The sequence below is a fragment of the Hippopotamus amphibius genome, chromosome 11 (assembly GCF_030028045.1).
Source record: "Hippopotamus amphibius kiboko isolate mHipAmp2 chromosome 11, mHipAmp2.hap2, whole genome shotgun sequence".
Lineage (NCBI taxonomy): Eukaryota > Metazoa > Chordata > Mammalia > Artiodactyla > Hippopotamidae > Hippopotamus > Hippopotamus amphibius.
Window position 1 is genome coordinate 13,413,354 of NC_080196.1, and position 26,404 is coordinate 13,439,757.

The following is a 26,404-nucleotide window of genomic DNA, read 5'->3' on the forward strand; positions in this document are numbered from 1 at the left end:
ACCTACAATGAACTGCATATATCTAACATATAATTTGATAAGCTTTAGTATTTGTATACATCCATAAAACCATCACAATCAAAAAAAATAAAAATAAAAAAATAAAAGTATGCATAGTAAATATCACCTATACATCAACAAGTAACGTTAACAGTATTTTACCCACAAAATAGTTCACATTTGTGAAAGTGCTTTGATATATATTCTAATTATCCTGTGATGTGACAACAGGCAGTATTGTCATGATTTATTTATTTCAGCTTCATAGCTGGAAATAATGGTGGCTCAGTGTTAATGGCTGAGCCACTCATCTGTTTTTGTTTAATATCCTGGTGAAGTCCTCTGTACAGGATGATACTAAGTTTTTCTACAGTTTTTCACGGTAATATTTATACTGAGAAACTGGTAATTATTTTCCTAGTTCAAACACAGGTTAAAACTATAATTTAGGAAAATAACACTTAATAGTTTGAAACTAGCTTCGCTCATTAACACTAAAATTACTCAATTACCACACCTGTTGAACCTTCAAAAAGAGGATTACTTTTGATCGTTTAATTCAGCTAAACCTGTGAAGTCAGAAGCATTTTCCTATGGCTTCCCAAAGTGTTCTCTATTTCTATGTTTTAAGAAATGCACATTTAATATCACTGACTGCAAGCGGCTACTTACCTGTCTGTCCATATGCAAAAATGCAAGCATTATACCCCTGAAAGGCTTTCTCAAGAATTCCTTCCCCAAGGCACTTGAAAACCACTTCTTGACCTAAAAAACAAAACAAAAAATTAAAAAATAAAACTAAAAAGACTGATTTTTCTTGACACATTTGTATTAATAACTGAGCCCAGTCATTAATAACATGGTCTCAATCCAAAAAGATGTTAAGTGTACTGCATCCCTACTGAGTGTAGGGCTGTGGATTAAAACCTTAAGGTATGCAATTTTATTTATTTACTCTTCTACACTATAGCTCAGTACCCGGATCAATGTATGATGCTACCCACTGTTTCCCTCTAAGGTGTCTCTCTAGGCATTCAAGTTTCCCGTCCATTGTCTGTGGGCCATATGGAAGCATCATCTGAATTTGGTTTAGTTCCTTCTCCTGAGTTAGTATGAAACTGTCATTCAACATAAAGTGTCTTAACTTCCCATCTGGATTCTGAGCTTCCAATGGGCAGGAACCACGTCGTTCACATCTTGGTATGTGTGTGCACCTCTGCACCTAGCCGGGTGCTAAGTACACACCAGGTGCTGAGAAACTGTTCATTGCTGCTGAGCCCAGGCACCTCTCACCTGTGTTCCCGTGGGGGTTCGGGGACAGGTTCTCATCTGTGAGCCCGTCTACAGCTCACTGTGGCTCTGGAGTGTGTGTGTGTTTGGGGGGGGGGGGGGTTCTGTCGTATACTATCTATATTACAATAGTGTCCAGCTGAAGATTAAGGTGTGAAAATCTTTTTAAACACTTAACGAGGTATTTACTATCCTTTGAAATTGGTGCCTTTCTAACATGCAAGCCCCACCATTAAGAGAATTAAAGTGATTTTCTCCTTCCTCCATGTAGAAACTACTGGTTTAAGTACCTCTTTCCTCTACTGGAAGGAGAAGCCCCTGATTGATGTCAGACTATAATCTGTTTATCTTTGTAATCCTAGCGCCTAGTACAAAATGCTTAGTAAATGTTTGTCCAAAGAATGAGTCAGTTTAATCTTTTTATCCAAATGACAATTCCTTTTACATTTGGAAATAATGCAATATAAGCTTTTGGGTGTATGTTTTTCTTTCATGCATCTGATTTTAGCAGTCTCTTGTTATATTATGATGTATCATGGTTGCAGAAGGGGACTCTTAAAAGTATAAACATGAAACAAGAAATAACACTTCCAATCATTAGCAAAAAAGACCTTGACAATATCAAATATAGCTGGACTGAAGAAACAGGTATTTTTATAAGCTGCTGGTGGGAGAATAAACAAATGCAGCCATTCCAAGGAAAACCTCCCAGCACCAAGAAAAGGGAATATGCCCAGGCTCTCTGACCCATTGTGAGGCATCTGCCCTACAGACCGGCTCCCACAAGAGACCCCTGTAAAAGGATGTTCATGGCAGCATTACTTATAATACTGCAAGTTGGAATCAAGTTTAATGCCCATTAGTAAGGGAGTTGATAAGTAAAATGTGAGTATTTTATATGATGGGATGTTACACACCATGCTTAAAAAAAATGAGCAAAACAAATCTATGTGTGTAAGCAATGCTAGAATTCAAAAAATTGTTGAGTTAAAAAAAAAAGTCATGTTCATACTGTATATATAATGTAAAAATTTATGTCAAATGTATGTATGTGTGATATCTATGTATGCTAGAGTAAAAAAAAAAAAAGAAAGAAAAAAAGAAGAAAAAAGGATTGGAAGAAAATATACCAAATTTATATAACCTTATTTCTCAACTTCTGACTTCAACTGAAGAGGCATTTAAAACATGTTGGTGGAATATGTGGATTTTTTAAAAAGGGTATAACTGTAAGAGGCTTCCTAAAAATACAGGTTTGCTGTGAAGACTACCTAAAGATGTGTGTATGTGCACACACACATAAACTCAGAGGATAATAAAGTATTGTCAACATTCTTATCCATTAAAGACACTTTCAAAAGTGCTTTTATGTGGTGGGAATGTAAATCGGTACAGCCACTATGGAGAACAGTATGGAGGTTCCTTAAAAAACTAAACACAGAACCACCATATGATCCAGCAATCCCACTCCTGGGTGTATACCCAGAGAAAATCGTAATTCAAAAAGACACCGGCACTCCAATGTTCATTGCAGCACTATTTACAACAGCCAGGGCATGGAAGCAACCTAAATATCCATCAACAGAGGAATGGATAAAGAAGATGTGGTGATGGAGAGAGATACCATGTTCTTGGATTGGAAGAATCGACATTGTGAAAATGACTGTACTACCCAAAGCAATTTACAGATTCAATGCAATCCCCATCAAATTACCAATGGCATTTTTCACAGAACTAGAACAAGAAATCCTATGATTTCTATGAAAATGCAAAAGACTCCGAATAGCCAAAACAATCTTGAGAAGGAATGATGGAGTTGGTGGAATTAAGCTTCCTGACTTCAAACTATACTACAAGGCCATAGTGATCAAGACAGTATGGTACTGGCACAAAAACAGAAAGGAAGATCAATGGAACAGTATAGAGAACTCAGAGGTAAACCCAAGCACATATGCGCACCTTATCTTTGACAAAGGAGGCAAGAATATACAATGGAAAAAAGACAGCCTCTTCAATAAGTGGTGCTGGGAAAATTGGACAGCAACATGTCAAAGAATGAAATTAGAACACTTCCTAACACCATACACAAAAATAAACTCCAAGTGGATTAAAGACCTACATGTAAGGCCAGACACTATAAAACTCCTAGAGGAAAACATAGGCAGAACACTCTATGACATACATCAAAGCAAGATCCTTTTTGACCCACCTTCTAGAATAATGGAAATAAAATCAAGAATAAACAAATGGGACCTAATGAAAGTTAAAAGCTTTTGCACTGTGAAAGAAACCATAAACAAGACAAGAAGACAACCCTCAGAATGGGAGAAAATACTTGCCAACAAAGCAACAAAGGATTAATCTCCACAATATAAAAGCAGCTCAGGCAGCTTAATACCAAAAAAACAAATAACCCAATCCACGAATGGGCGGAAGACCTAAATAGGCAGTTCTCCAAAGAAGACATACAGAGGCCAACAAACACATGAAAAGATGCTCAACATCACTAATCATCAGAGAAATGCAAGTCAAAGCCACAATGAGGTATCACCTCACACCGGTCAAAATGGCCATCATCAAAAAACCTAGAAACAACAAATGTTGGAGAGGGTGTGGAGAAAAGGGAACTCTCCTGCACTGTTGGTGAGAATATAATTTGGTACAGCCACTATGGAAAACAGTTTGGAGGTTTCTTAAAAAACTAAAAATAGAACTACAAAATGATCCAGTAATCCCACTACTGGGCATATACCCAGAGAAAACCATAATCCAAAAAGAAACATGTACCATAATGTTCATTGCAGCACTATTTACAATAGCCAGGACATGGAAGCAACCTAAATGCCCATCAACAGATGAATGGATAAAGAAGATGGGGCACATATATACAATGGAATATTACTCAGCCATAAAAAGGAATGAAATGGAGCTATATGTAATGAGGTGGATAGACCTAGTCTATCATACAGAGTGAAGTAAGCCAGAAAGAGAAAAACAAATACCATATGCTAACTCATATATACAGAATCTAAAAAAAAAAAAAAAAAAAACGGTACTGATGAACCCAGTGACAGGGCAAGAATAAGGATACAGATGCAGAGAATGGACTGGAGGACATGGGGTTGGGGGGCAAGGGGGCGAAGGGGAAGCTGGGACGAAGTGAGAGAGTAGCATAGACATATATACACTACCAACTGTAAAATAGCTAGTGGGAAGTTACTGTATAACACAGGGAGATCAACTCAATGATGGGTGATGCTTTAGAGGGCCAGGACAGGGAGGGAGGGAGGGAGTTGCAGGAGGGAGGGGATATGGGGATATATGTATAAATACAGCTGATTCACTTTGGTGTACCTCAAAAGCTGGTACAAGAGTGTAAAGCAATTATCTTCCAATAAAGAGCTTAAAAAAAAACAGAAGAAATATTGCAACAAATTCGATAAAGACTTTTAAAATGGTCCACATCAAAAAAAAATCTTAAAAAAAAATACTGCAGTGGAACAAATTCTCTAAAAAGAAAAAAAAAAGATGTGGTGTTTATATACAATGGAATACTACTCAGCCATAAGAAAGAATGAAATAATGCCATTTGCAGCAACATGGATGTAGAGATTATCATACTCAGTGAAGTAAGTCAGACAGAGAAAGACACAAACCATATGATATATTCCACATGTAATGTGGAATCTAAAAACAAAGGTACAAATGAACTTATTTACAAAACAGAAATAGAGTCATGGATCTAGAAAACAAACATGGTTATCAGGGGATAAAAGGGGGCAACAGATAAACTGGGAGACTGGGACTGACATATACACACTACGATATACAAAACAGATAACTAATAATAACCTGTTGTATAGCACAGGGACATCTACTCAGTACTCAATAGTGGCCTAAATGGGAGAAGAATCTTAAAAAACAAGACTGGGTATATGTATAACTGATTCACTTTGCTGTACACCTGAAATTAACACAACACTGTAAATCAACTATACTCCAATACAAAGATGCTTTTATGTTATAGTTAAACATGATAGAGTCTTGTGCTCGCTAAGAAAATATCTGACTGATCCTGTCGCTGCTCTTTCATACACATGGGCATTTTTTTTCTCATATGTTTTCTCAGAGGACCTTCCTTATTCCACATGTATTCTCAAGGCCTATGCCAAAACACAGGCTTAAATCTGGACCTGAGCCCTGTAGAGCAGAAGATGGGGAATTAAACACAGCCTACGCTCAGGCTTGTGAGAACTGGTGGGGGTCCTCAGCCAGGACCCAAGTGCCATTGAAGGCATTCAAAAAGCACCACTTTCTTGGTACAAACAGATGAATGGAGCGATCTCGTTTGATCTTCCACACTGGTTAACCAGCCCCTAGAAAGGGAGTGGGGTGAGGGTGGGGACAAGACGCTTTAAGACTTGGCTAGGTCAAACATCCTGACTGTAACTCATGATTGTGGTTCATATTTAGTAACATGAGAAAAAAAAGCAAGAGCTTGAGTTGGTGAAAGGACTCAACTGCGGAGAAGCACTGTGGTCAAAGAGCTTTTCCCCTGGCTTCACAGAGCCTGAAGTCATTAACCAATCAAGGATTTATATCTGCTCTTTTATCAGGTAGTGAAATGGAATACTTTCTGGTTTCTGCTCTTGATGCTGAGTAGGCTGGAATTATGAGGAATTATTTTCTCAATGTTTTAGCAAGGGTAAGTCACAAGGTTTCTTTTCCTTTCATAGCAATGGTCTTTTAAAAGCAAAGATTATTAGCTGAAAAAAGCAAGAATGAATGCTATAGAAATAGGTTTATGATGTAGCAGGTGAAAAAAACACCATCACCACCACCCAGAGTGTGTATACTAAAATTGCACTAAAAATAAAAAATGATCAAAGAATGCTGCAGGATATAAAAAACACAAGAATAAATTTCAGCTTGGCCTATTTCCAAATTATTGCAAATACCGAATAGGATACGAATTAACCTATTTGACTTGTGTACCTTTATTATTTATGCTGCTAAGAAGAAAAAAAAATTTTTTTGTCACCTATCCTGTTTGCAGTGCACTTTCCATATTCTATATCACTGAATCCTGGCAATACCTAGATATGATAGGATAGACTGTTATCCAGAAGGAGATGGGGTGTGGTGAGGGTGGCAACTCTGGAAGAGCAGGTCACTTGCCCAAGATGGGGCCACCAGGGAGTGGCAGGGCCTGGGTCTGTGGGTGCCGACACCCAAATGGGCTGAGGCCCACCCATAATCAGTGGTTCATGCTGCAGGACACTGGGCATCAGTTACTCCCACCTCCGGTCTCCACGGGATTTTTTTTTTTTTAACAAATTCCCATGGGACTTTCCTGGCAGTCCGGTGGTTAAGACTCCGAGCTTCCAATGCAAGGGGTACGGGTTCCATTCCTGGTCGGGGAGCTAAGATGTCATATGCTGTGGGGCGTGGCCAAAAAATAATAATAAATTTAAACATAAATAAATAAATAAAACTCCCAAACTCACCACACTGTAGTTCTTTTTCCCATGTCTGTCTCTATTGTTGAATTGTAAGCTCCTTTGAAAACAGGGGCTGGTGCATCTTAGTTGGGTACCTGGCACACAGTACGTACTCTCATTTACTGAACTGTTCTGGTGACACCACTGTTCTCAGACTAATGTGTATTTAATTGGGGATCCCTTTCCTCATTAGCGATGACGGAGGCGTCAAAATATTGTTTGTTGAACTTAACATGTTAATTGTAGCATTTACACTTTGGTCAAAGTATGGCTGTTTTTGAAATTCTAGGACTTCCCTGGTGGCGCAGTGGTCAAGAATCTGCCTGCCAATGCAGGGGACGTGGGTTCGAGCCCTAAGCCCATGCGCCACAGCTACTGAACCTGCACTCTACAGCCTGGGAGCCACAACTATTGATCCCATGTGCCACAACTACTGAAGCCCGTGCACCTAGAGCCTGTGCTCCACAACAAGAGAAGCTGCCACAATGAGAAGACTGCACACTGCAACGAAGAGTAGCCCCCGCTCACTGCATCTAGGGAAGGCCCATGCACAGCAACAAAGCCCCAACACAGCCAATAAAGAAATAAACAAACAAAGAATTTTAAAATTTAAAAAAAAAAGAAAGAAAGACATTCTAATAAGCCTCTAAAGATTACAATAGTCTTGTTAAATATGGTTGTGGGGTATGAACAGACATGTATGTAACTAATCTAATAATTTTGATAAAAATACAGATTACACTTTTACTGACACTCATAGTTGCCTCCTAGACATTGAAACAAAATATGTGACTGAAAAAAATAAACTAGTCTCTTTGATTTCCACCAAATGTACACATATGCTTTCCAAAAAGTCAAGTTCTTTTAGTTAGATACTTAGTTACATTTGACGGACAGAATATAATTCAAATTTGTTGTATTTAATAAAGTTTTAGTTGTAACTAGGAAAGGAAAACATTCTGGGGAACACAAAATGGAATATGAAAAAGTAGAAAACAATTACACTGTGTTTCTGGAAAGAATTTTTCTCCTTTCCATCCTTAAATAGCTATTCCAAAACACAATTTATAAAAGGAAAAATACAAAGAATTATGAAGTTCATATATTTTTTACAAATCTAAGCAAGAATGGATTCTAGAGAGACTGGAATCCTTTGTGTCACTATGACTTCATGTCTCAAGGGAAATTTATTATCTTCTAAGACAAGAAATAATGAACACTTTCCCACCTCTACAAAGATACATTTTTTAATAGCTCTGTTTAGTTCCCACTGTATACTTAACTGATGCAGTTTTCTCTTATAGATACTTAGATTATTTCCTTCTTTTTTCTGCAATACATTTATCCTTGTTTTTCCTTATACATTTAGCTTTGTACACTTTTTAAACTGACTTTACTAGGCAAAACTCCAAAAAAATAAAAATACTAACTCCTCTAGCAATGCATGAGTCTTTTTTTCTACACTGGCTATTATCATTCTTCCTGGTTTTGATTAATAGAAAAAAAAAAGCCTCTTGCTTTGTTAAAGTTTTCCTTTCCTTAGTTTATTGTCCATTTTTATTTACTCTTTAATAAATTGGCTATTTGGGTCCTATGTTTATTTTTATAAATCAATTGGTTTAGTATTTGATTAAGTATTAATTTTAAAATATCCATCATATATTAAGGATATTATTAACCTTTGATCTATCATATGCTGTGTTGGGTTGGCTAAAAGGTTCATTCGGGTTTTTCCATAACATCTTACAGAAAAATCTGAATGAACTTTTTGGCCAACCCAATACATGTTTTCCCCAGTCTATCATTCACCTTTCAGTCTTATGTTTTTGTTCTTTGTTATACAAAAGCTTTTGGTTTTTCATATTCAAATCTCTCATCTTTTCCTTTATGATTTTCATCTATGGAATATGTCATGCTTCCAAAATCCTTCTGGATTATTATTGCCCCAAATTACATACTAATCACCCATAGTTTCTTTCAGTTTTGTTTTTGGTTTTTCCAGTTTTATTTCCAAACCTGAATTCTATTTCTTATCAGCTGTGTAACCTTGGGCAAGATCTCCTTCACTAGTAAAACAGGAATAATAGTTGCTCTCTTACTGGGTTGCTGGTATGATTTAATAAGGCAGTACAGGAAAGCACCTGCCACAGTGCCTGGCCATTATAAGTCTAAAATACATCTTAGCTAATATCCATAATTAATACCATCTCTTAAATCTTTAATCGACTATAATTAATTTGGGGGTAGAGAAGGAGGTAACCATCTAATTATTTTTCCTTCAACAGTTCCCCCATCTGTGTAACAATTCTGTGAGGCAATCGCATTTTAAAGATAAAAGACACTTACTCTTAGAAAAAAAGAAATTAAAGGAATCATTTATTGCTATTTTTCTAGTGCCTCTAGGGGTCCCACCTTTAAAATTCCACTGACCAAATGTAATGGTGGTGTACTCACACGTGAGAGAAGGAAGGGGGTGTGTGAATGTGTGTGTGTGCGTGTGCGCGTGTGTGTGTGTTTGGGGTCATGATAAGGAGAGGAAGAAGGAACAGTATCATTAATATTATTTGGGCTAGAATACACCAATCCATGTTGTCTAGTGGAGGAAAAATATTTACTATTTTTTATAACATCACGATATCTCAGGAAGGTACAGGGAAAAAAACAACTTAAATCATATCAATAAAACTGAATAGAAACATACTCTATAAAGCTCCCCTTATATTTTTTATCCTGGTGCCTTTGTAGCTCTATGAATCCCTGGCTGGGGTTATACTTAACCAATTCTTTAGTTTGGTGACTTTCAGCCACCACTGGTACAATAAACAATTATTTTAAAAAAGCCAAGACTGTCAACCAAAGCCTAAAAATGCCCTCTACACAGTCTCTACCCTCTTCAGCAGAACCAGTTTTCCATGAAACACGAATAGTGGCTACACTTCACTCTGTGATGGACAGAAAATATTAACCATCAAAGACCCTTATACAGTCTATCAAGGAGAGTCTGGTTTATCCAAAAGACTGAAAGTGTTGTTTGTTTTTCTTTGCTCCTTTCTATTTCTTAAACACAGTAGTCCCTTTTTTCACAAAGGAAAAAACAACTTGCCAACTGCTTTTAGAAGCTTAGTTCACAAAACAAACAAACAGCAAAAAAAAAAAAAAAACTTTATGCTGGATGGTGGGAATCAGGGAACCCACAAAAGACACACTATCACCACCCTGAATGTTTCCCGACTTCAGTTCACTGAAATGCCACTTGTCTAGGGGAATGAGTACTAGCAAGAAGGGAAAGTTCAGAAGTCCTGAGGGAAGCAGGCAGAACTATGAGAATTTCTTTCTATCCCAGACAAACCATGCAAAGGCACAACACGGTCCAACCCAAGAGCTTGTGGCTTTTCCGCAGGATGCCTGCCAGAGGGGAGGTGGCCACTCTGCAGATGTCAGCAACACGTGCCTCGTGCGGGGAATCCTCAGGGCAAACCTGACCTCATTTGTTCATAATCATGACCAAGATGCCAATTTCCTCTGTGGGGTTTATGATTATTAGACTCCTGTAGCCGTGTGGACAAGTTTTAAAACACAGGCATGCCCAAAGCAACCCACAGCACTATGTCAGGATGGTAGAGAGGGTTCCTGTATGGAGTTTCTGCAAGCTAAGTCACAGACCTGACCCACCCAAGCCTGAGTCACACATGATACAGCTCTTTGAAAAGCTAACACTCTGAGTCTCCACACTTGTGCAAAACCTGTCCCTCTTGGGAACAGCAGCAATGGCCTCAAAGCTACCAGGCATGTGCTTTGGGAGCTGAGTAACCAAGGTAATTCTCTCTCTGCAGCAGGGCCCTGATAGCAAAGCACAGAAGCAGAGAACTAGGGATGGGAGAGAAAGTGCATTTCATGCACATGCCAACGCCTGACTGCTGATGAGGAACAGGGCGAAACATCACAGTGGACTCTGCTCTAGGAAATGGGAGAACAAAATAAGAGGGCATAACCTTGTCTTATTCACAATCTGCACGAAACAAGGCAGCCTCACACAGATCATGGCTGACTAAAGCACTAAGTATGGCGATACAGGGCCAGACATGACATGTGCACAGAATATGTCTAAGGTAGTGACGTGGAAGAGCAGTCAGGACTCTGACACGCTTTTATCACTTTAAACAGAACCTCCAGTTTTCCTTCTTTTCCCCATCTCTTTTCCCACTGGAGTTCAGAGTGGGGAAGAAATGGTTAAGCTCAATATTTATGATCTGGAATTCCTGGGCCTGCGCGTTTGTGAGGGTGTTTTTCCACTCCTAACCAAGGCCGACAGCCCTAGCGATTGTGATGAGTCTGGACTTGGCAGGTGGCCCAGCTCCAAATCAGAGCACCTGGACAGTGCAAGACCAGTCAGGCTCCTCACACATACCTGAAGGGGTGAGGAATACCGAACCTGGACAAGGTTTCAGAAAATCTCTCCCCCGAATAGCACAACTCTGAGAAATTGTCCCATGTGGTGACTTTAAAGCTTGGTTTAAGTTAAATGACCAAAAACTACAGAGTTTAGATATAGGAACTAGGGTTTAACGGCCTGACTTGATGACAGGAGAGGTAAGTTTTAATCAGCTATAGAAGATTACCATTCAGGGGCTTGGTAAAAGGACCCCGAGCAGCTGGGCCTGGAGGGTAAAGGCAGACCCGGGGCTGTTCTCCACACTGGCATCTGGGAGCTATCAGCACCGCCGTCCTCAGGAGCCTTCCTTGCAGCACAGCCTGGGTGACTCACCCAGACGGATGCTTCCAACCCCGCAACAGCACTGGGGCCAGTCATGAGCTGGCAGTGAACCTCAGCTCCTTTTTCTGTTGCCAGATAAAGTGGCTGAGTCATGGAGGAGGGGGTCAGGCGTCCAGGCCCCGGATCAAAGACCTGGGAGGACTGTCTCACAGAACATGCATTTTTGAGTGATTCAGGAGGTTGCTTTCATGTACAACGACTGCTGAAAAAGTAGCTGTTCTTCATCTCTACCTGCTTGACAGTGTTTGCCACTGTCTCTCTCTGACACAGAGACAGATCTGACTCAATATCTCTTCTGGACTGTGGGGTGCACAGGACTGACAGCACTTGAGGGGAGGTGAGAACAAAGCCCAAACCAAACACAGGCATTCAGGACTCCAGAGAACTTCTTCCAGGAGGAAGAATGCTAATAGTATTATTCCTGGCCAGGTTCCAAGCCAGAGCACTCCAATAACATGATTTCCTAAGCACAGCCTCCTACTGGGATGAGACAGAAGAGAGGAGCGCCTGCGACTGCAGTAGAATCCGTAAAATCTTCACACACAGTTGTCACTGACCCAAAGCCACATTTACTGCTGCTTTCAGCTCTCTTACAAGTAGCAGGGCCTCTCTGAACCTCAGTTTCCTCATCTGTAAAATGGGGACAATATCAGTTTCTACTGATTGGGTATTTTTACAATTAAATGACCTGCTGTAGGTACAGGGATGAGCACAGTGCTGGGAACCTAGTGCTCAGAACTCTATCATCTATTGTTATTATTATCCATCCCTCTAAACACATGTAATAAGTTAAGTGATGTCTCTGGGTACCAGCAAATACTCTAAGGAATAGATGTGGACAAAGAAAGGGAAATGGAAGAAGGTGGGGTTGGGTGGGATTAAAATATCTGAGCATATAGGTGAGAAAAAAGAGAAGCAAACACACACAATCTTTTAAAACATTTAACATTATCAGCCTAACTTACTTATCTCAGAAAAAATTTTCTTAACTGACCTTCACTTACCCAATTCTCTGAATTAACCAACATTCTCTCTTCCATTGTAAAATACACTGAGGCATGCCTACTGCACACTAAATCACCCAGCTGGTAGACAACTCTCTGGACTCCCACCAGCTGAGTTATGTCCTCACAAAGGGTTAGCTGTGTTTGCTCCTAAACTGGTTTATGTCAGTTGCACCTTTCTGTAATTATATAATTAACAGATGCAAAAAGAGAGTTGCTGGTTCTAAGAAAACTAGGTTGGATGCTTAAGAATAACTTGATACAGGTGAGTCACTAAAGGAACTGTCAAATTAGGTATGGGTGAGAATTTGTAAGTCTAAAAGAGAAAGAAAAATCTAGAAGGCTTCTGCAGTCACAGTGTTTCATAACGTCTTTTAAGATGGCATGTACCATTTATAGTGAATCTCTAACAAACTTTTCACAGAGTCAACTACTGCTTCTTATACCCACAGGGAAAACCTCCACAGTTTTGATAAACTTAACAGCTAACAATTACTGAGTATTTATTTTATGCAAGGCACTTGCTGAGGGCTTCATATACACCTGAATAGTAAAATAATAATCCATACAATATACTAAAACAAGTATTTTGGAACTCTGCTTTAAAAATTGGTTCTATTTTGGCTACTGTCACCTTTCAGAATGTAAATTTTGATGCACAGTTAAACAATGTGAAACAGAAATCATTTCTACCTCTGAGCCCATAAACTCTGCCATCATGGGAACAGAAGCAATCATGGCTTCTCTCCCCACAGCCACAGCCCATGGCTAGGAGGCGCTCAGCCGTCCCCTCACAGTACCCAGCAACGTTAGCAGAACAAGAATCAGATATGACATTTCTCCTGAATTGCAGGGTATTACAATACCTAAAACACAGGCTTCAGCAAATCTGAGCAACATACCATATGGCGAGAACTGTTATATAATTTCTAAGTCAACAGTTTAGAATCTCTCAGGTCAGGAAATGTTCATGTCCACACATAACCCCAGATATGCCACCACCAGACTGATTTTTATTTTTGGTATGAAGATTTATAGAAAAATAGTTTTATGAAAAATATTCTCCTGCTAGGAAGAAAAGCGAAACCAAGGTTACTGGAAGTCATTATCTAAGCAACATGACACATTTTAGGCACTGATTAAAAAAAAAGTATTGATTTATTGTCAAAAAGCCTTTCAGTGAAATTAGTTGTGATCTAAACATTTACAACAGACCTATTATCTGTTATGATGCTCTCAAATTTATCAGTATTCACTATAATAACTTTATAATTCTGAATGTGGATTTATGTTTACGTGTATGTATATATGGGCTTGGGGAGGGGGGGGAATTGGGTTTATGCAGAAATGCCATGCTTTGAATGCCTAATTCTGCAGGTTACTTCTGCTTTTTCTTAGCCCTAGCACAAGGTTTTTTGCATACAGATTCAGAATTATGCACAGACAAGCATTAGCATGACTCGCTAACCAAAAGGTAGTAATAAGAGATAATATATTTAAATTGTGAAATGTCTCAAAGCATGATTCAAGGCAATTCAAATGGCTTCACAAACAAGCCTTTGATTTGCCTCTGAAAAGTCCATTGCAACAGCTGTGTGGCCAGCATAAAATGCCTGATTCATGTTTAATCCGGGAGCTGGAGGAGATCTGAGATCATTCTAGGTCATATATCCTCATTTCACAGATGAAGAAACAGACATCCCCAAAGTTTAGCAGTTTGAGGCAAAACCAGGTCACGTAAATACCAGCACGTACATTGCATTTTCTCTCCAAAGGACTGAGGCTACTATCCTAACTACTGCTACAATAATAATGATGATAAATAAGTGAGCTTTTCCTGTGGTTTAAGGTACTTTGCATGAACAGGTCATTTAGTCCTCAAATCGACCCTATGAGATGGGATCTACTATCATCCTTACTTAACCTAAGAGGAAACAGAATTCACTCAACCTTGCACAGATGAAAGGTGAGGAAGGCAGGATTAGAACCCAGGCAGTTTGATTTACAAGCCCACATGCTTTCACCACTCCACCCAACCGACTGCAGTGCCATTCTACCTACTATAGAATTGTGGGTTTCTAAACCAGTCTGAGAGAGGAAGCTCTTGCTTGCTATAGCTTTTAATAAATAGAGTAACGTAAATCATAATTGAGAATTTAACATCTGACACACCCCATGAAACTGAGCCTCTCTTTGCTCTTTCAATCCATGCTCTCATCTCTCTCGCTCTCCCTCCTCCTCTCTGCCCCCCAAGTTTTGAGAGCTGCCTCAAGAGGTCTGATTCAGTATCAATGATGCCATTATTCATTGAGCCTGACAAATAGGTCGGTTTCAGGAACTATGTGCTTCCCCTTCTCTGCTTCCTCTATGTCTCATCAGAGAATGAATGCTTCTATCCTAATGTTTCTATTCACAACTAAGAAGGAACTGCTTTTTTTTTTAACTAAAGAGAAAGGAAATCAAACTATATTCCAATATAAAATAAAAATTAAAGTAAAAAAGGAGAAAGGAAATCAAATTAGTATAGAAACCAATCAACCAATCTATTAGTAACATATTCGCTAGGCAAATTATTTATGAGTGCAAAAAACCCTGAAAGACGGGGATATGTGTATAAAAACAGATGAATGAACTTGGTGTACCCCCCCAAAAATAATAAATAAATTAATTAATTAAAAAAAAACACAAAAAACCCTGAAAGAACAGTAAGCACCAATTTTACTTTTTGCTGAGGTGGTCACAGAATTCATACAACAATGGGGATATCTAAAGAATAAGAAACTGTATCCTCACATTTTGTAAATAGACACTGCTCCATCGACCAAGAGAATCCTACTTCAGGGCTAACTGGAACATGGTATTAGGTATTATCACGCAAGCTAAAATTTGGTAAAGTTTAAGCTATCAGTATGTTTAAAAATCATTCTTCTTTTTTAAAATATTTCTGAACATACTATTTGTAATGAAGAGCTACAGAAATCTTGAGTTTCACATTTGAATTTTATCATCTGTACTTTAATAAAGTTATTTCTAGTTAAAAAAAAAAAGTTTGTCCTACATTCAGAGGTATGAGTGACATATTGCAGAAAGCTAGAATGGCTCTATGGGCAGTAATGGGGGATGTGATTGTAGAGATATGGAAAAGAAAGGGAAAAACAATCTTCCTAAAGAATTATTTTAACCACATCACTCCAATAGCCTCTATTTTTCATCAAATCAGACTACACTTCTTAGTCTAGCTTTTAAACTTTCCTGTTATTTGGCTTCACTCAGCATGGTCAAGTAGGTCTCCCACTGATTTCCCCCAAGACGCGTCTTCTGCTCAGACTAGTGCTATTCACTGTGCTCACTCCCCCTTCTGCATCCTCAGAAAAGCCAAAGCCAAACAGTATCATTTATGGGCACCTTCTTTTGGTCAGCTCATTAAGTTATCTACTGAACCCTTAAGAACAACATATAAGATAGGTATTATCATTGCCATGTTTCCCATTTTCCACAGAAAAGAAAGTGTAGCTCAGAGAGATTAAATTGTACTAAGAGAACCAAAGCACATGTCCTGAGACTTAAACACAGGGTGGACTTCAGAGTTCATGTGCTTTCCTTGACACCATATTGCTTCCTTCAGTCTGGACACCCTCCATATTGCCCTGTAGCTAAATCTATGCTAAACTTTTACGGCCAGTTTCAGCCCCACCTCCTCTACGATGCCTTCCCAGGTAACTTCAGTCTTTCCAGATTTTGCCTCTCCTTGGGTTTTCTATATTACCTAAAATCTGTAAAATTTAGAGCTTAAATATTATCTCAAAATGTTTACTGTTGTTTACTATGCATTCTTTTGCTTTCCAACTTGGGTTTTTGTTTCTCAAGGGCTTCCCAGACTGCACACAGTAGAGACTTCATGCATACTTAAGGAACTATTCTGAGACTTCTTGGCTTCCTGGGTTTTAAATGAGAAGAAGAACAACAACACCGGGCTGGAGCACAGAAAGGGTAGTGAGGAGTCAGGCAGCAGCGGGTGGGGAAGGTAGATGGGGCTACATAATAAAGCACCTTAAATGTCATCCAAGGAGTACAGATTTTATCTACAAGTGATGACCAGTCCTCTAAAGCATTTGAGAATTGCATAATAAGAGTCCTAATTCAGGAAGCTGTATCTGACTATATCCTGAATAATATCAATTGAACAGAATGAGAGACTAGGCTTTGTATATATGTCTACATATTGTATAGCTATAGCATTTGTCCTCATTTGTTCTGTCACAGTACGAAGTGTTTTACTTTTGTTTATTTAAATTCAAAAGCACACACCCAGCACAAAATGATACTGTGCTGATGGTCAAGGCTGACTCTCCTAGACTATGTAGAATTTATTATCTAGAGACCCAAAGGACTGATTAAAATACAAATTAATTACAACCAACATTAAGAACTATTTATTCACATTAATAAAACACATTGCTGAAGTTTCAGAAATGATGTTTGGAAAGATAGGCTAATTTACCCAATGTGTGCAACAGAAGAAATTTTCCTAGTTCAAGATTAACTTTTGAAAAAATTATATATCAAATAATTTTTCAACAGATTTGCTTTATATAGCAAGGAAAAGGCTATCAATAAACAATATTTTCTACAAGTAAATAACTTCTTTTGCTTTCTAATCTTTTACGATCTACATCCTCTCCATCATCCCCTCACTGTTTTTCCTTCCTTCCTTCCTTCCTTCCTTTCTTCCTTCCTTCCTACCTTCCTTCCTTCCTTCCTCTCTCCCCTAAGTAAATGGGAGTCATTCAGCTGACTTTCTTATAAGTAGAAACAAGAAGAAAACACTAAGACTATATATCTAAGAGAAAGGGGTCACAGAAGGGAAGAAACGAAGACTTCCTCCACTAAAACAAATGCTTTCTTCTGAGCTAAAGTAATTTCAGCTCCTAGGAAAGGTGAAGATTCACCTGTGATCACAAATGATAAAATTAACAGTCATTTGTATTTAATGGAATATGGATAAAATGCCTCAAGGAAGGAACAGTAGCAAAATGTGGGGCAAGGAGGCAATGTTTCCCTGAGGAATGTGTAGTTTTAGTTCATATCACCACTGACTACTTTGGAACACTCAGGATGTGAGCGGTGCAGTCCCTAAAGTTAGATGCAAGGAAAGGCATGGCACGTTAAACCTCCCCTTCGCGTGAGAACTGCAACAGCTTCCACTGACGGCTTGAGGTGGTTCCCATTATCTCTAATCCTCGGAACATCTCTGAAAACACTTCATCGCCATTTATAGCTGAAGAACCTGAAGCTTAATGAGTCTGGAAAGAAACCTGTCCGTGGCTTCTCAGCAAGTAAGTGGCTAAGCCAGATCCTGAAACCAAATCTTACTGACTTCAAGGCCCATGTGCTAGAACTGGAAACAATGAGTGTGAGTTTTATCAGAAAACAGAACTCCAGAATAATTGAAGAAAACAGACGTAATGGAAGAAGAGGCCAGATGCCCAACTGTCAAGTGCAAGGAGAGAGCCGACTTACCAGCATATTTTGTAGTGTTAGATTCATCCATGGACCAAAAGCAATAATCAAACGCAAATACCTGAATGAAAGAACAAAACATTAAACTTAAAAATTAATTAACTTCCATGAGTAAATCAGACTGAAAAAAGAATTCACTGATGAAGATGAGGATGCCTGCTACTGTCTGAAAAAAAAAAAACCACCACCACCACCATAGGTTTGATGCTTTATTAATGATGAAGTTTCTTTCAGACTAAATTGATGGTTATTTTCTTGTATTAGAGTAAGTTGCATATGAAAACTGCTACTTACCCAGAATTCCAACAATGAGCTATCTTAGCCAAAAAATTTTAAATGACACATTTAGTGAGAAAAAACAATGGCTTCCCTCCCAAGTCCACAGTTCCAGCGTCTGTTGAAACTCTCTAGCCAGACCTTCCATGGCTTTGCAAGAAACACAGAAGTGATCAACTTTCATTTAAACAAATTCTTTCTAACTTTCCATGATGCTACCATTTCTAGCATAGCCAAAGCTTTGTCAAAACTCTCCATGTTCCCAGCAACCTTGGACTCCCAATCTTGGGTCAAGTATTGTCAATAATTAATAATTCACTTTTGCATGCTTTAGGTTTCTGCAGTTACTGAATGCCTACGATGTACTAAGACTGGCTGATGCTTCCTCCATAAGGACACTCATCTAATTGTTGTTTTCCATGCATGTGACCACCACCCATGCTCCAGGCATCATTAGCAAATGCACAGGGCGATGTTCTCCAAAGTGCGCACCAAGGAAGAGCAGTTTCATGAGACAGTACACAAAATAAAGATTACATCATGTCAGAAACGGTAGATAGCTTACCCTGTTTAAGATTTTCTATGCAATTCTCAATATTAAAGTTGCTGAAAAGTCCTCCAGCAAATAAACCCATTTAGTTGTGTAACTTTTTAATTTCTCCCATTACTTTTGATGAGGAGAGTAACACCTATGAACATGCCTTGAAACTAGTGTTTCTCAGCATGCTCCTCAAGCAAACTGGCTCAGGTGACTCAGAAGTGACTTTCACGGGTTCCTTGTTCCAGCCGTTACCCCCTTGGAACGCTAATGGTGAATTACAATCCTAAAGGGACAGAGAGCCTTTAATGCTTGATATCATTTCCAAGGGATTGTCAGCACTGAGCAATCAGAACCCAAGCACTTTGACCTGGAACTAGAGACTGGTCATATGAGACCCTTCCAGCCTGTGCCCCTCAACTTCCTTATGCTTCAGCTGAACTTGTCCATACCCTGGAGTTACTAGGTGCAATTCCACCTTTGTTGTTTTCTTTATTTCCACCCTTCAAAATGCTTCATACTCCTTAAGGCCCAGTCCAATGCATTTTTCTTCCAGGAAGCATTCTTTGGTTAAACCTAAACAGATTAGCTTTCCCTTCTCTGAACTCTCACAACACTGTTTAATCCTTTTTTTGTGACTCCTGTCCCAATTATTTTACTTTTCACTTACCACGTATATGATCTGTGCATGTGTTTTGTCTCACCTGGTAGACAAAGATCCTTGAAAGCAGGAACCATACTTAATTCACATTTGTATCCTGCCATGTCCATAGTAATTGCTTTATAATTATTTATTAAGTGATTATAGGCATAGAGACCTTGCAAAAAAGCAGGTACTTTCCACATAAGCAAAAGACTAAGTTATGCTCTGAACAGTTTCAGCACTACAGGTACTTCAATGTTTTTAAAACTGATTCAGGTACACACACCACTTACATTATCGACCTCAAATCCAACTTCAATTTTGTTACTTATACAAACATTCACTCAGGTCTTAGAATAACCAATGTTAAAAGGAACAGCTATGAAACAATAGTTTCAGCCAACAGAGTGTGAAATATTTACTGCATTCAGAGGGCTCTTCCAAAGACTTCAGAGACCACACAGGCGTAATCCAGTTAATCTTCCTGCCTCAAGGCAGGACTGAACTTCAACACTTTTCCTGAGAGATGAAGATCTGTCTTGTTTTTAAACATTTCCGGAAAAAGAGATTCCACAACCTCCCTTTAATGGCATCTTATAACACTTAACTTTCAATCCCAGGACATTTTCCTTTCCTTTTGATCGAAGTCAACTTCGATCAAAAGGAAAGTCCTCACTTTAAATGGCCAACAGAGGCTACTTTCCAATTTTTAGGTATGTTCACTGTTTTCCTCTAGAGTTTCAATGAATTCCTCTTAGTAGTTGCCACATACAGTGAAATAATAACTTATTTCCTGTATGTTAATTTTTTGTACCTACCTAAAACTTATTTTTAACAGTTTGCTATTTTGCATACAAGGTTAGAAAGCTAGAGCTTTACATTTACAGTAATGTTACTTGAAATAAAATGAAATCCACCCCACAATTGGGAGTCTACCCTTAGGAATAATCATTCCAAATTCTGTGCCAACTCTCATTCCTAACAAACGGTTAAGAGTCTAAAGTTGTTTTTGCTCATAAGAAGGAAGATAAATTTTCATTTTAGGCATTCACTGCCCCCGCCCCCAAATTCAGACACACGTTAAAGCCCTGCAGAGGAGAAAGGGCCCTGAGAGTCCCGGCAGACACAATTTTTCTTTACTTGCCAAATACTGGCCTCTCCCTGAACTGAATTATGTCGTGAATTTCAGAACCTTTGATCACAAGTACTTTAGAATGCCCATCTCCCTCAAACCAGTCATGGAGTACAGGATCTGATTCTATCCAACATTTATCGGTAAGAAAGTTGAAGCCCAGAAATCTGAGGGACTTCCCTAAAAAATCAAAGCAACTGAAAAGATTCTTGTTATTTTTTTCTTTAATGCAGGCTACCAGTGATCCCCTCCCCCCTCCTTCTATGAAATTCCACAGCACTCTATGGCTCCCGTGGCATGAGTCCACATGTGGTCCTGTTTTATGGCTTAAACGGGAGCGGGAGTGTGGGTTTCACCTCCACTCAAAGGAGAACCTGTTGGGGGCAGAGGCTTTGTCTCATGCTAGTGCCGGGGTCAGTACATCATACAGAGCAGCCACTGTACATAATATTTTTTCAATAAATAAACATAAAACGAGGAGAAGTTGGAATGCAGACAAGAACATGGAATAGATATGAGAAGCTATTATGAAAAAGCAGAAGTTTAAACTGCAAGATAAATTTTTAGATATTTCATTACTTTCAAATGCATGTTTTCAGGGAACTTGGTTCCTTCAATGGTCAAATACGGGTTTGGTCACTAGATGAGTCCCCTTCAGCACCACCATTCCAGGGTTCATGGGATAAACAAGTATGGACACATCAAGTATAATTTGTAATTTGCACAGAATTAGAACAATTATTTGTTGCGAGAATAATTATTTGGTACGACTATTATGAAAACAGTGTTCTAAAGATGTTTAAAATAATTTCTTTGTCTTAGGTAACCCCACCATTTCCTTTGCAATCTTGTTAGTACTATAAATAAACTAGCATTCACAAACTATTACCTTTCATTTATGGCTAAAAATTTAATTATAATTTAGTCACAAAGGTTTGTAACAAAAGAGGACATGATTTTCTTAGTTTCTAAGACAAAATCATTGACATTTCAAAAGAGACAACAAAACCATTTTCTTGAGAGTTATTCTTTGGAAACTAACCACTGCAAATAAAAAGGAAATCATTTTTTTTCAAATCCAGTGCATTATACTAGAGAAATATATTTATTCAAGACTTCATTCCTAAATGTTTCTCTCACCTTTTCATTATGAAGTCAGCAGTATCTTAACTAAAGTGTGGGAGATGAGGGACTTCTTAATGCATACAACTGAGCAAAAAAAATAAATCAAATTTGGAAACCAAGTCTAATATGCATATTTCATCAATGCCAATTAACATTGTGGGAACTTTTTTGGTAAAGTGACCCACACCTTCCAAGATCCTTCAACTAGAAAAAGTGCCAAAGGTACAGATGCTCCCCAGTTGTTTTCAAAATCTGAGAGCCATTGTCTTTGTTGTTTTCAATGAAACGTGACTCCACCTTCTCAGAATCCCACTCTTTCCTCTTAGTTTCCAGCTTGTAAAACACAGACCAGCATTTAATTCCCTGCACTGTGCTGTGCACATCTGTCCCACCTTCAGCATGCTCTTAAAAATGTCATTAGCTCTGCATCTCTGTGAACCACTGAACATCCTGTAAAGTTACCACAAGCTGTTTTTAATAAGGCAAATGTGGTGGGTGATACACACAGGCAAACGAGCCTCAGGACTTAGGAGCAGGCTGCAGCACAGTGCAACTCCACTCTCACCTAAAAGGCCCATCTCACTGGCGTTTCAGCAAAATTCAACTTGCCATTGAAAAAAAAGAAAGAGGGGACTTCCCTGGCGGTCCAGTGGTTAAGACTCCGCCTTCTAATGCAGGGGGTGCGGGTTCGACCCCTGTTTGGGGAGCTAAAACCCCACATGCCTTGTGGCCAGAAAACCAAAACATAAAACAGAAGCAGTATTGTAGTAAATTCAAAAAAGACTTTAAAAAAAAAAAGAAAAAGTCTATATTAAAAAACAAACAAACAAACAAAAAAAGCATCTTCTATGTTCCCTGTAGAAGCAGAGGGCATCTGTGTTCTAAGCAATGTGACCCGTAATCATTTTCCTGGTCCATAAAAACCAAATGGAAAGGGACTTTCAACTGTATCACCTCGCATCCTTTCATTCATCCTCTCTACCAGCACACGTTCACTAACACATTCTCCAATTACAAAATGCTGCATCCAGAAAGCATTCAACCAATACCTAGTTGCCACCCTTCTCAGTTTTACGTACTACAGGGAACTCAAATATGCACTAGGCATGTATTTTCATCCTCTAGTCACTTTTGGTCTAGTTACAAAGACAAAACATAAAAAAATTATTCTTGAATATTAAAAAGCACATTTTTTTTCCAAAATCATTTTCATAACTTTTAACTCCTCTCCAATATTTTTCTCAAGATAATTTAATTTTAGGCAAAGAACTATCTCTGAACATACCCATCAGAGTTTTTGCAAAGTGAGTCACAGCTTACTCCCTTTCAAATTTCCCCTTATTAAACTATTTCAGCATTATCTCAAATGTCACTCCCTTATGAAACCTTTCTTACGGACACTGCTTTGAATTTCATACCTGTCTAATCAGATTGTGTGTGCTTGTATATAAGAGAGAGATTCCCTTTGTTCTTCCACATTATTAATTCTGAGAGGTCAAGACCTTGGTTTTCCTAATGGTTTTACTGCCCATAATTTCACCTCACAAAAATACTCTAAGAATTTACTTTTTAAAGCAACTTCATGGTGAATGACGGGTTCACTTAAATGACCTTGTAAATCTGTGTTGTCACACACGATGACTGCTTAAAATAGCCCACACTGCTGAGTGTGAATCATCCCACAGCACCGCAGGGTAGTAGATAACACAACAGTCCTTGGTCAAAGCCTCTTTCCACTCAACTGTGGAAGTAACAAGACTGGTCTCATCCTACAGATATTACTTGTGTGATAACTGGATTCCCACCCCTTTCCCAAAAAGACAGAAGCAAGCTCCCCTATTCACCTACATATTATGTTGAGTCAGCCATCTCTTCAGCTCTGAGAGCTTCCACCAATGACCAAGAAATCCTCTGGGTGGATTAAGCACAGTGGGAAGTTGGAGGGGGGTGGGGGTGGGGGGCACGGAGGGGAGAAAAGAAAATGTAGAAGCCTAGGAAAATCCCCCCTTGGTGCACTCCCCTGCCTCTCCTCATCTCCCTGGCCATTCTTTAAGACCTGCCTAAATGTCACCTCCTCCAGTGCTTCCTTGATTTCCCTCCTCTGTGCGGTCTCAGCCAATAGCTTCACCTCTTGAATATACAGTCTACCTAAGTAATCACACATTTTATATTAAATTAGGACTGTGGGCATTTAAGCAAAGTGTTTACCAATACGATGCATGGTGCACAGTAAAACTCAGCATACGGCAGCTACTGTTACCAGTTTTGATGGTATCTACTGATGGGCTCTTCTAAACAGTTAATAGCACAGCTGCCATTTATAGAGCGTTTATTATGTATCAGGCACCATCCTAAGTGTGTTACATTCTTATCAAGCTGGGAGGTTTCCTGAACCTGCGCCTGTGTTAATTCATTTCTTTAATCCTTATAGGCATAGACAGTAGATCGGTGCTCAGTATTTGCTGAATCAAATAAAGAAAAAAAAATGGAAAGGCAAAAAAGGTTCATGTGGCCATGAGAAGAGAGTTGCTATAGTTCATTGAGTTCTGTGTCAAAAAGATCAATACAAAACACACTGTGTACTTCCTAGCCCCCAAATCCAGAATCAAAAGGGCTTCCCGTGGGGGAGAAAAGCCCACTCTATGTGGGCTGGCTTTGCTTTGCATGAAGCAGTGTGTCTCTCTGTGCTCATGCGATCCTGTCATCCTCCCCTCTGGGCACAATGCAGCCACTGTTCACATCTGCAGACTCAGCTGCTACTAACAGCCTGTTCTGGCCACTATCGATTTTGGAAACTGCACCTGAGTCTCTCCACAAACCCCATTTCTCCAGTTTTAGAAATCTTGGCTAGCCAATGTCCTGTTGGTGGTTACTTTTCAACTTTGTCCATTTGAAAGAGTACAACTAATATGAAAGACGTGTGCCAAATGTGTTCACATGTCCCCACTGTGTTATGAGAATTCAACCAGACCAAAAAGAATTAAAGTCCCACACTTCATACCATGTCGAAATTTTCCTATTAACTCCAAGTTCCAACAGTTTTTGCTTTTTCATCTCTTTCTCCTAATATTAGAGATGTGAAACGTCGTAAAAAAAGAACAGTTAAGCTTCTTTCAACATGCAGAAGCGGGACTGCAATTGAAAGGAGAGCCTGTGTGATCAGTGGAACTGTCTTCATCGCTGTTATTTGCAAAAGCATCTCTGCCAGCACTAACTCCAGCCTGTACTTGAGCATATCTGCTTCTGGGCATCAAAGAAGGGGAGCCAACCAGAATAATCATTCTTATTATTAGTGAGTTCTATTGACGGACACCAACTTCACTTTTAAAAAGTTGTCAAGTAGCTGTTTTTTGCAACGTGATCAGTCATTTTCTGTACAGGTGCCTATATGTGCACACCAAATAATGTCAATATTGCCCAACGATGAAGATGTCAAGCATCTTAAAGACTCAAAGCAAGCTGACAGCATATGTTGCACATCTATAAGCAATAAGGCATGGATCCTGATCCCAGGGGCCTCACAGTTGTAGGAAACAACTATGTCATGGAAAGTACTGTTCTACATGGCAGTTTGAATTTCTGAGGGCTTGTGGAGCAGTGTCTCTTCAAAGAATTAATTTATCTTTGCATGCATTTAATAGGCATTTACTGGGTACGTATTATGAGGTAATTGGGGCAGAAATAAGAGTCCCCTAGTTATAAGGCTGTCACATTCTATTAGAGGAAAGTAAACCAAGAAAAGGGAAGAGCGCAGTATGCGGAAGTCAGTAAAGTTCTCTCTCAATATCCCTGGGGAATGGTTCTAGGATGCCCACGGACACCAAAATCCAAGGATGTTCAAGTCCCTTACATAAAATGGTGCAGCGTTTGCATATAACCTATACACATCTTCTCATATACTGTAAATCATCTCTAGATTACTTACAAAACCTAATGTAGTGTAAATGCTATGTAAACAGTTGCTGGAGTTTTGCTTTTTGGAACTTTTGCAATTTTTTTTCCCCCTGAAAATTTCAATCTGCCGTTGGCTGAATCTGTGGATGTGGGACCCGCGGACACAGACGGCTGACTGTACTGGTTTTGGCAGAAATACAAAGATGGAATAATCACACTGCAGGGCCGGGGGGCAAGGACCAGGAAAGGTTTCTAGAAGAGGCAAAGCCTGAGCTGAATTCTGAAACACAATTATTGAGAAGACAAGTAGGAAAAGTATTCCAGTTAAAAGGTGAAGCTCGCAAGCACCAGAGATAAGGAGCTGGGCATGATCGGAGCCGGAGCAAAGAGCAGAGGGGAAGGGGGTGCAGGCTGAGGCCAGCTCATGTAAGGCTTTATGTGCTTTATTATTAAGAAGCCTGGACTTTAGCTTGTTGGCAAATGACAGGATCACATTCTCACTTTGGAATAATCACAGTGGCAGCAACGTGGAAGATGGACTGAACCGGCGTAAGATAAAAGAAAAAGAGGCCAGAGAGCAAATCATTATGATGAAGGTGAGAGTTTCTAATACCTAGGCTAGCTGGGAACAGAGAGGAGCTGCAGCGAACAGTCACTCTTCTTTTTTTTTTATCCAGAACCTCATTCCTCATTTATTCTAGAAATAG

General features: G+C 39.1%; 1 protein-coding gene across 1 annotated transcript in view; it reads right to left on the reverse strand.

The window, feature by feature from the left end:
- Positions 1-26,404, reverse strand: part of KIF13A (kinesin family member 13A) — a 198,445-nt gene that overhangs the window by 77,173 nt on the left and 94,868 nt on the right. Inside the window, 2 exon segments of the mRNA XM_057700702.1 lie at positions 673-765; positions 18,090-18,150. Coding sequence (XP_057556685.1) covers positions 673-765; positions 18,090-18,150 — 154 coding nt within the window.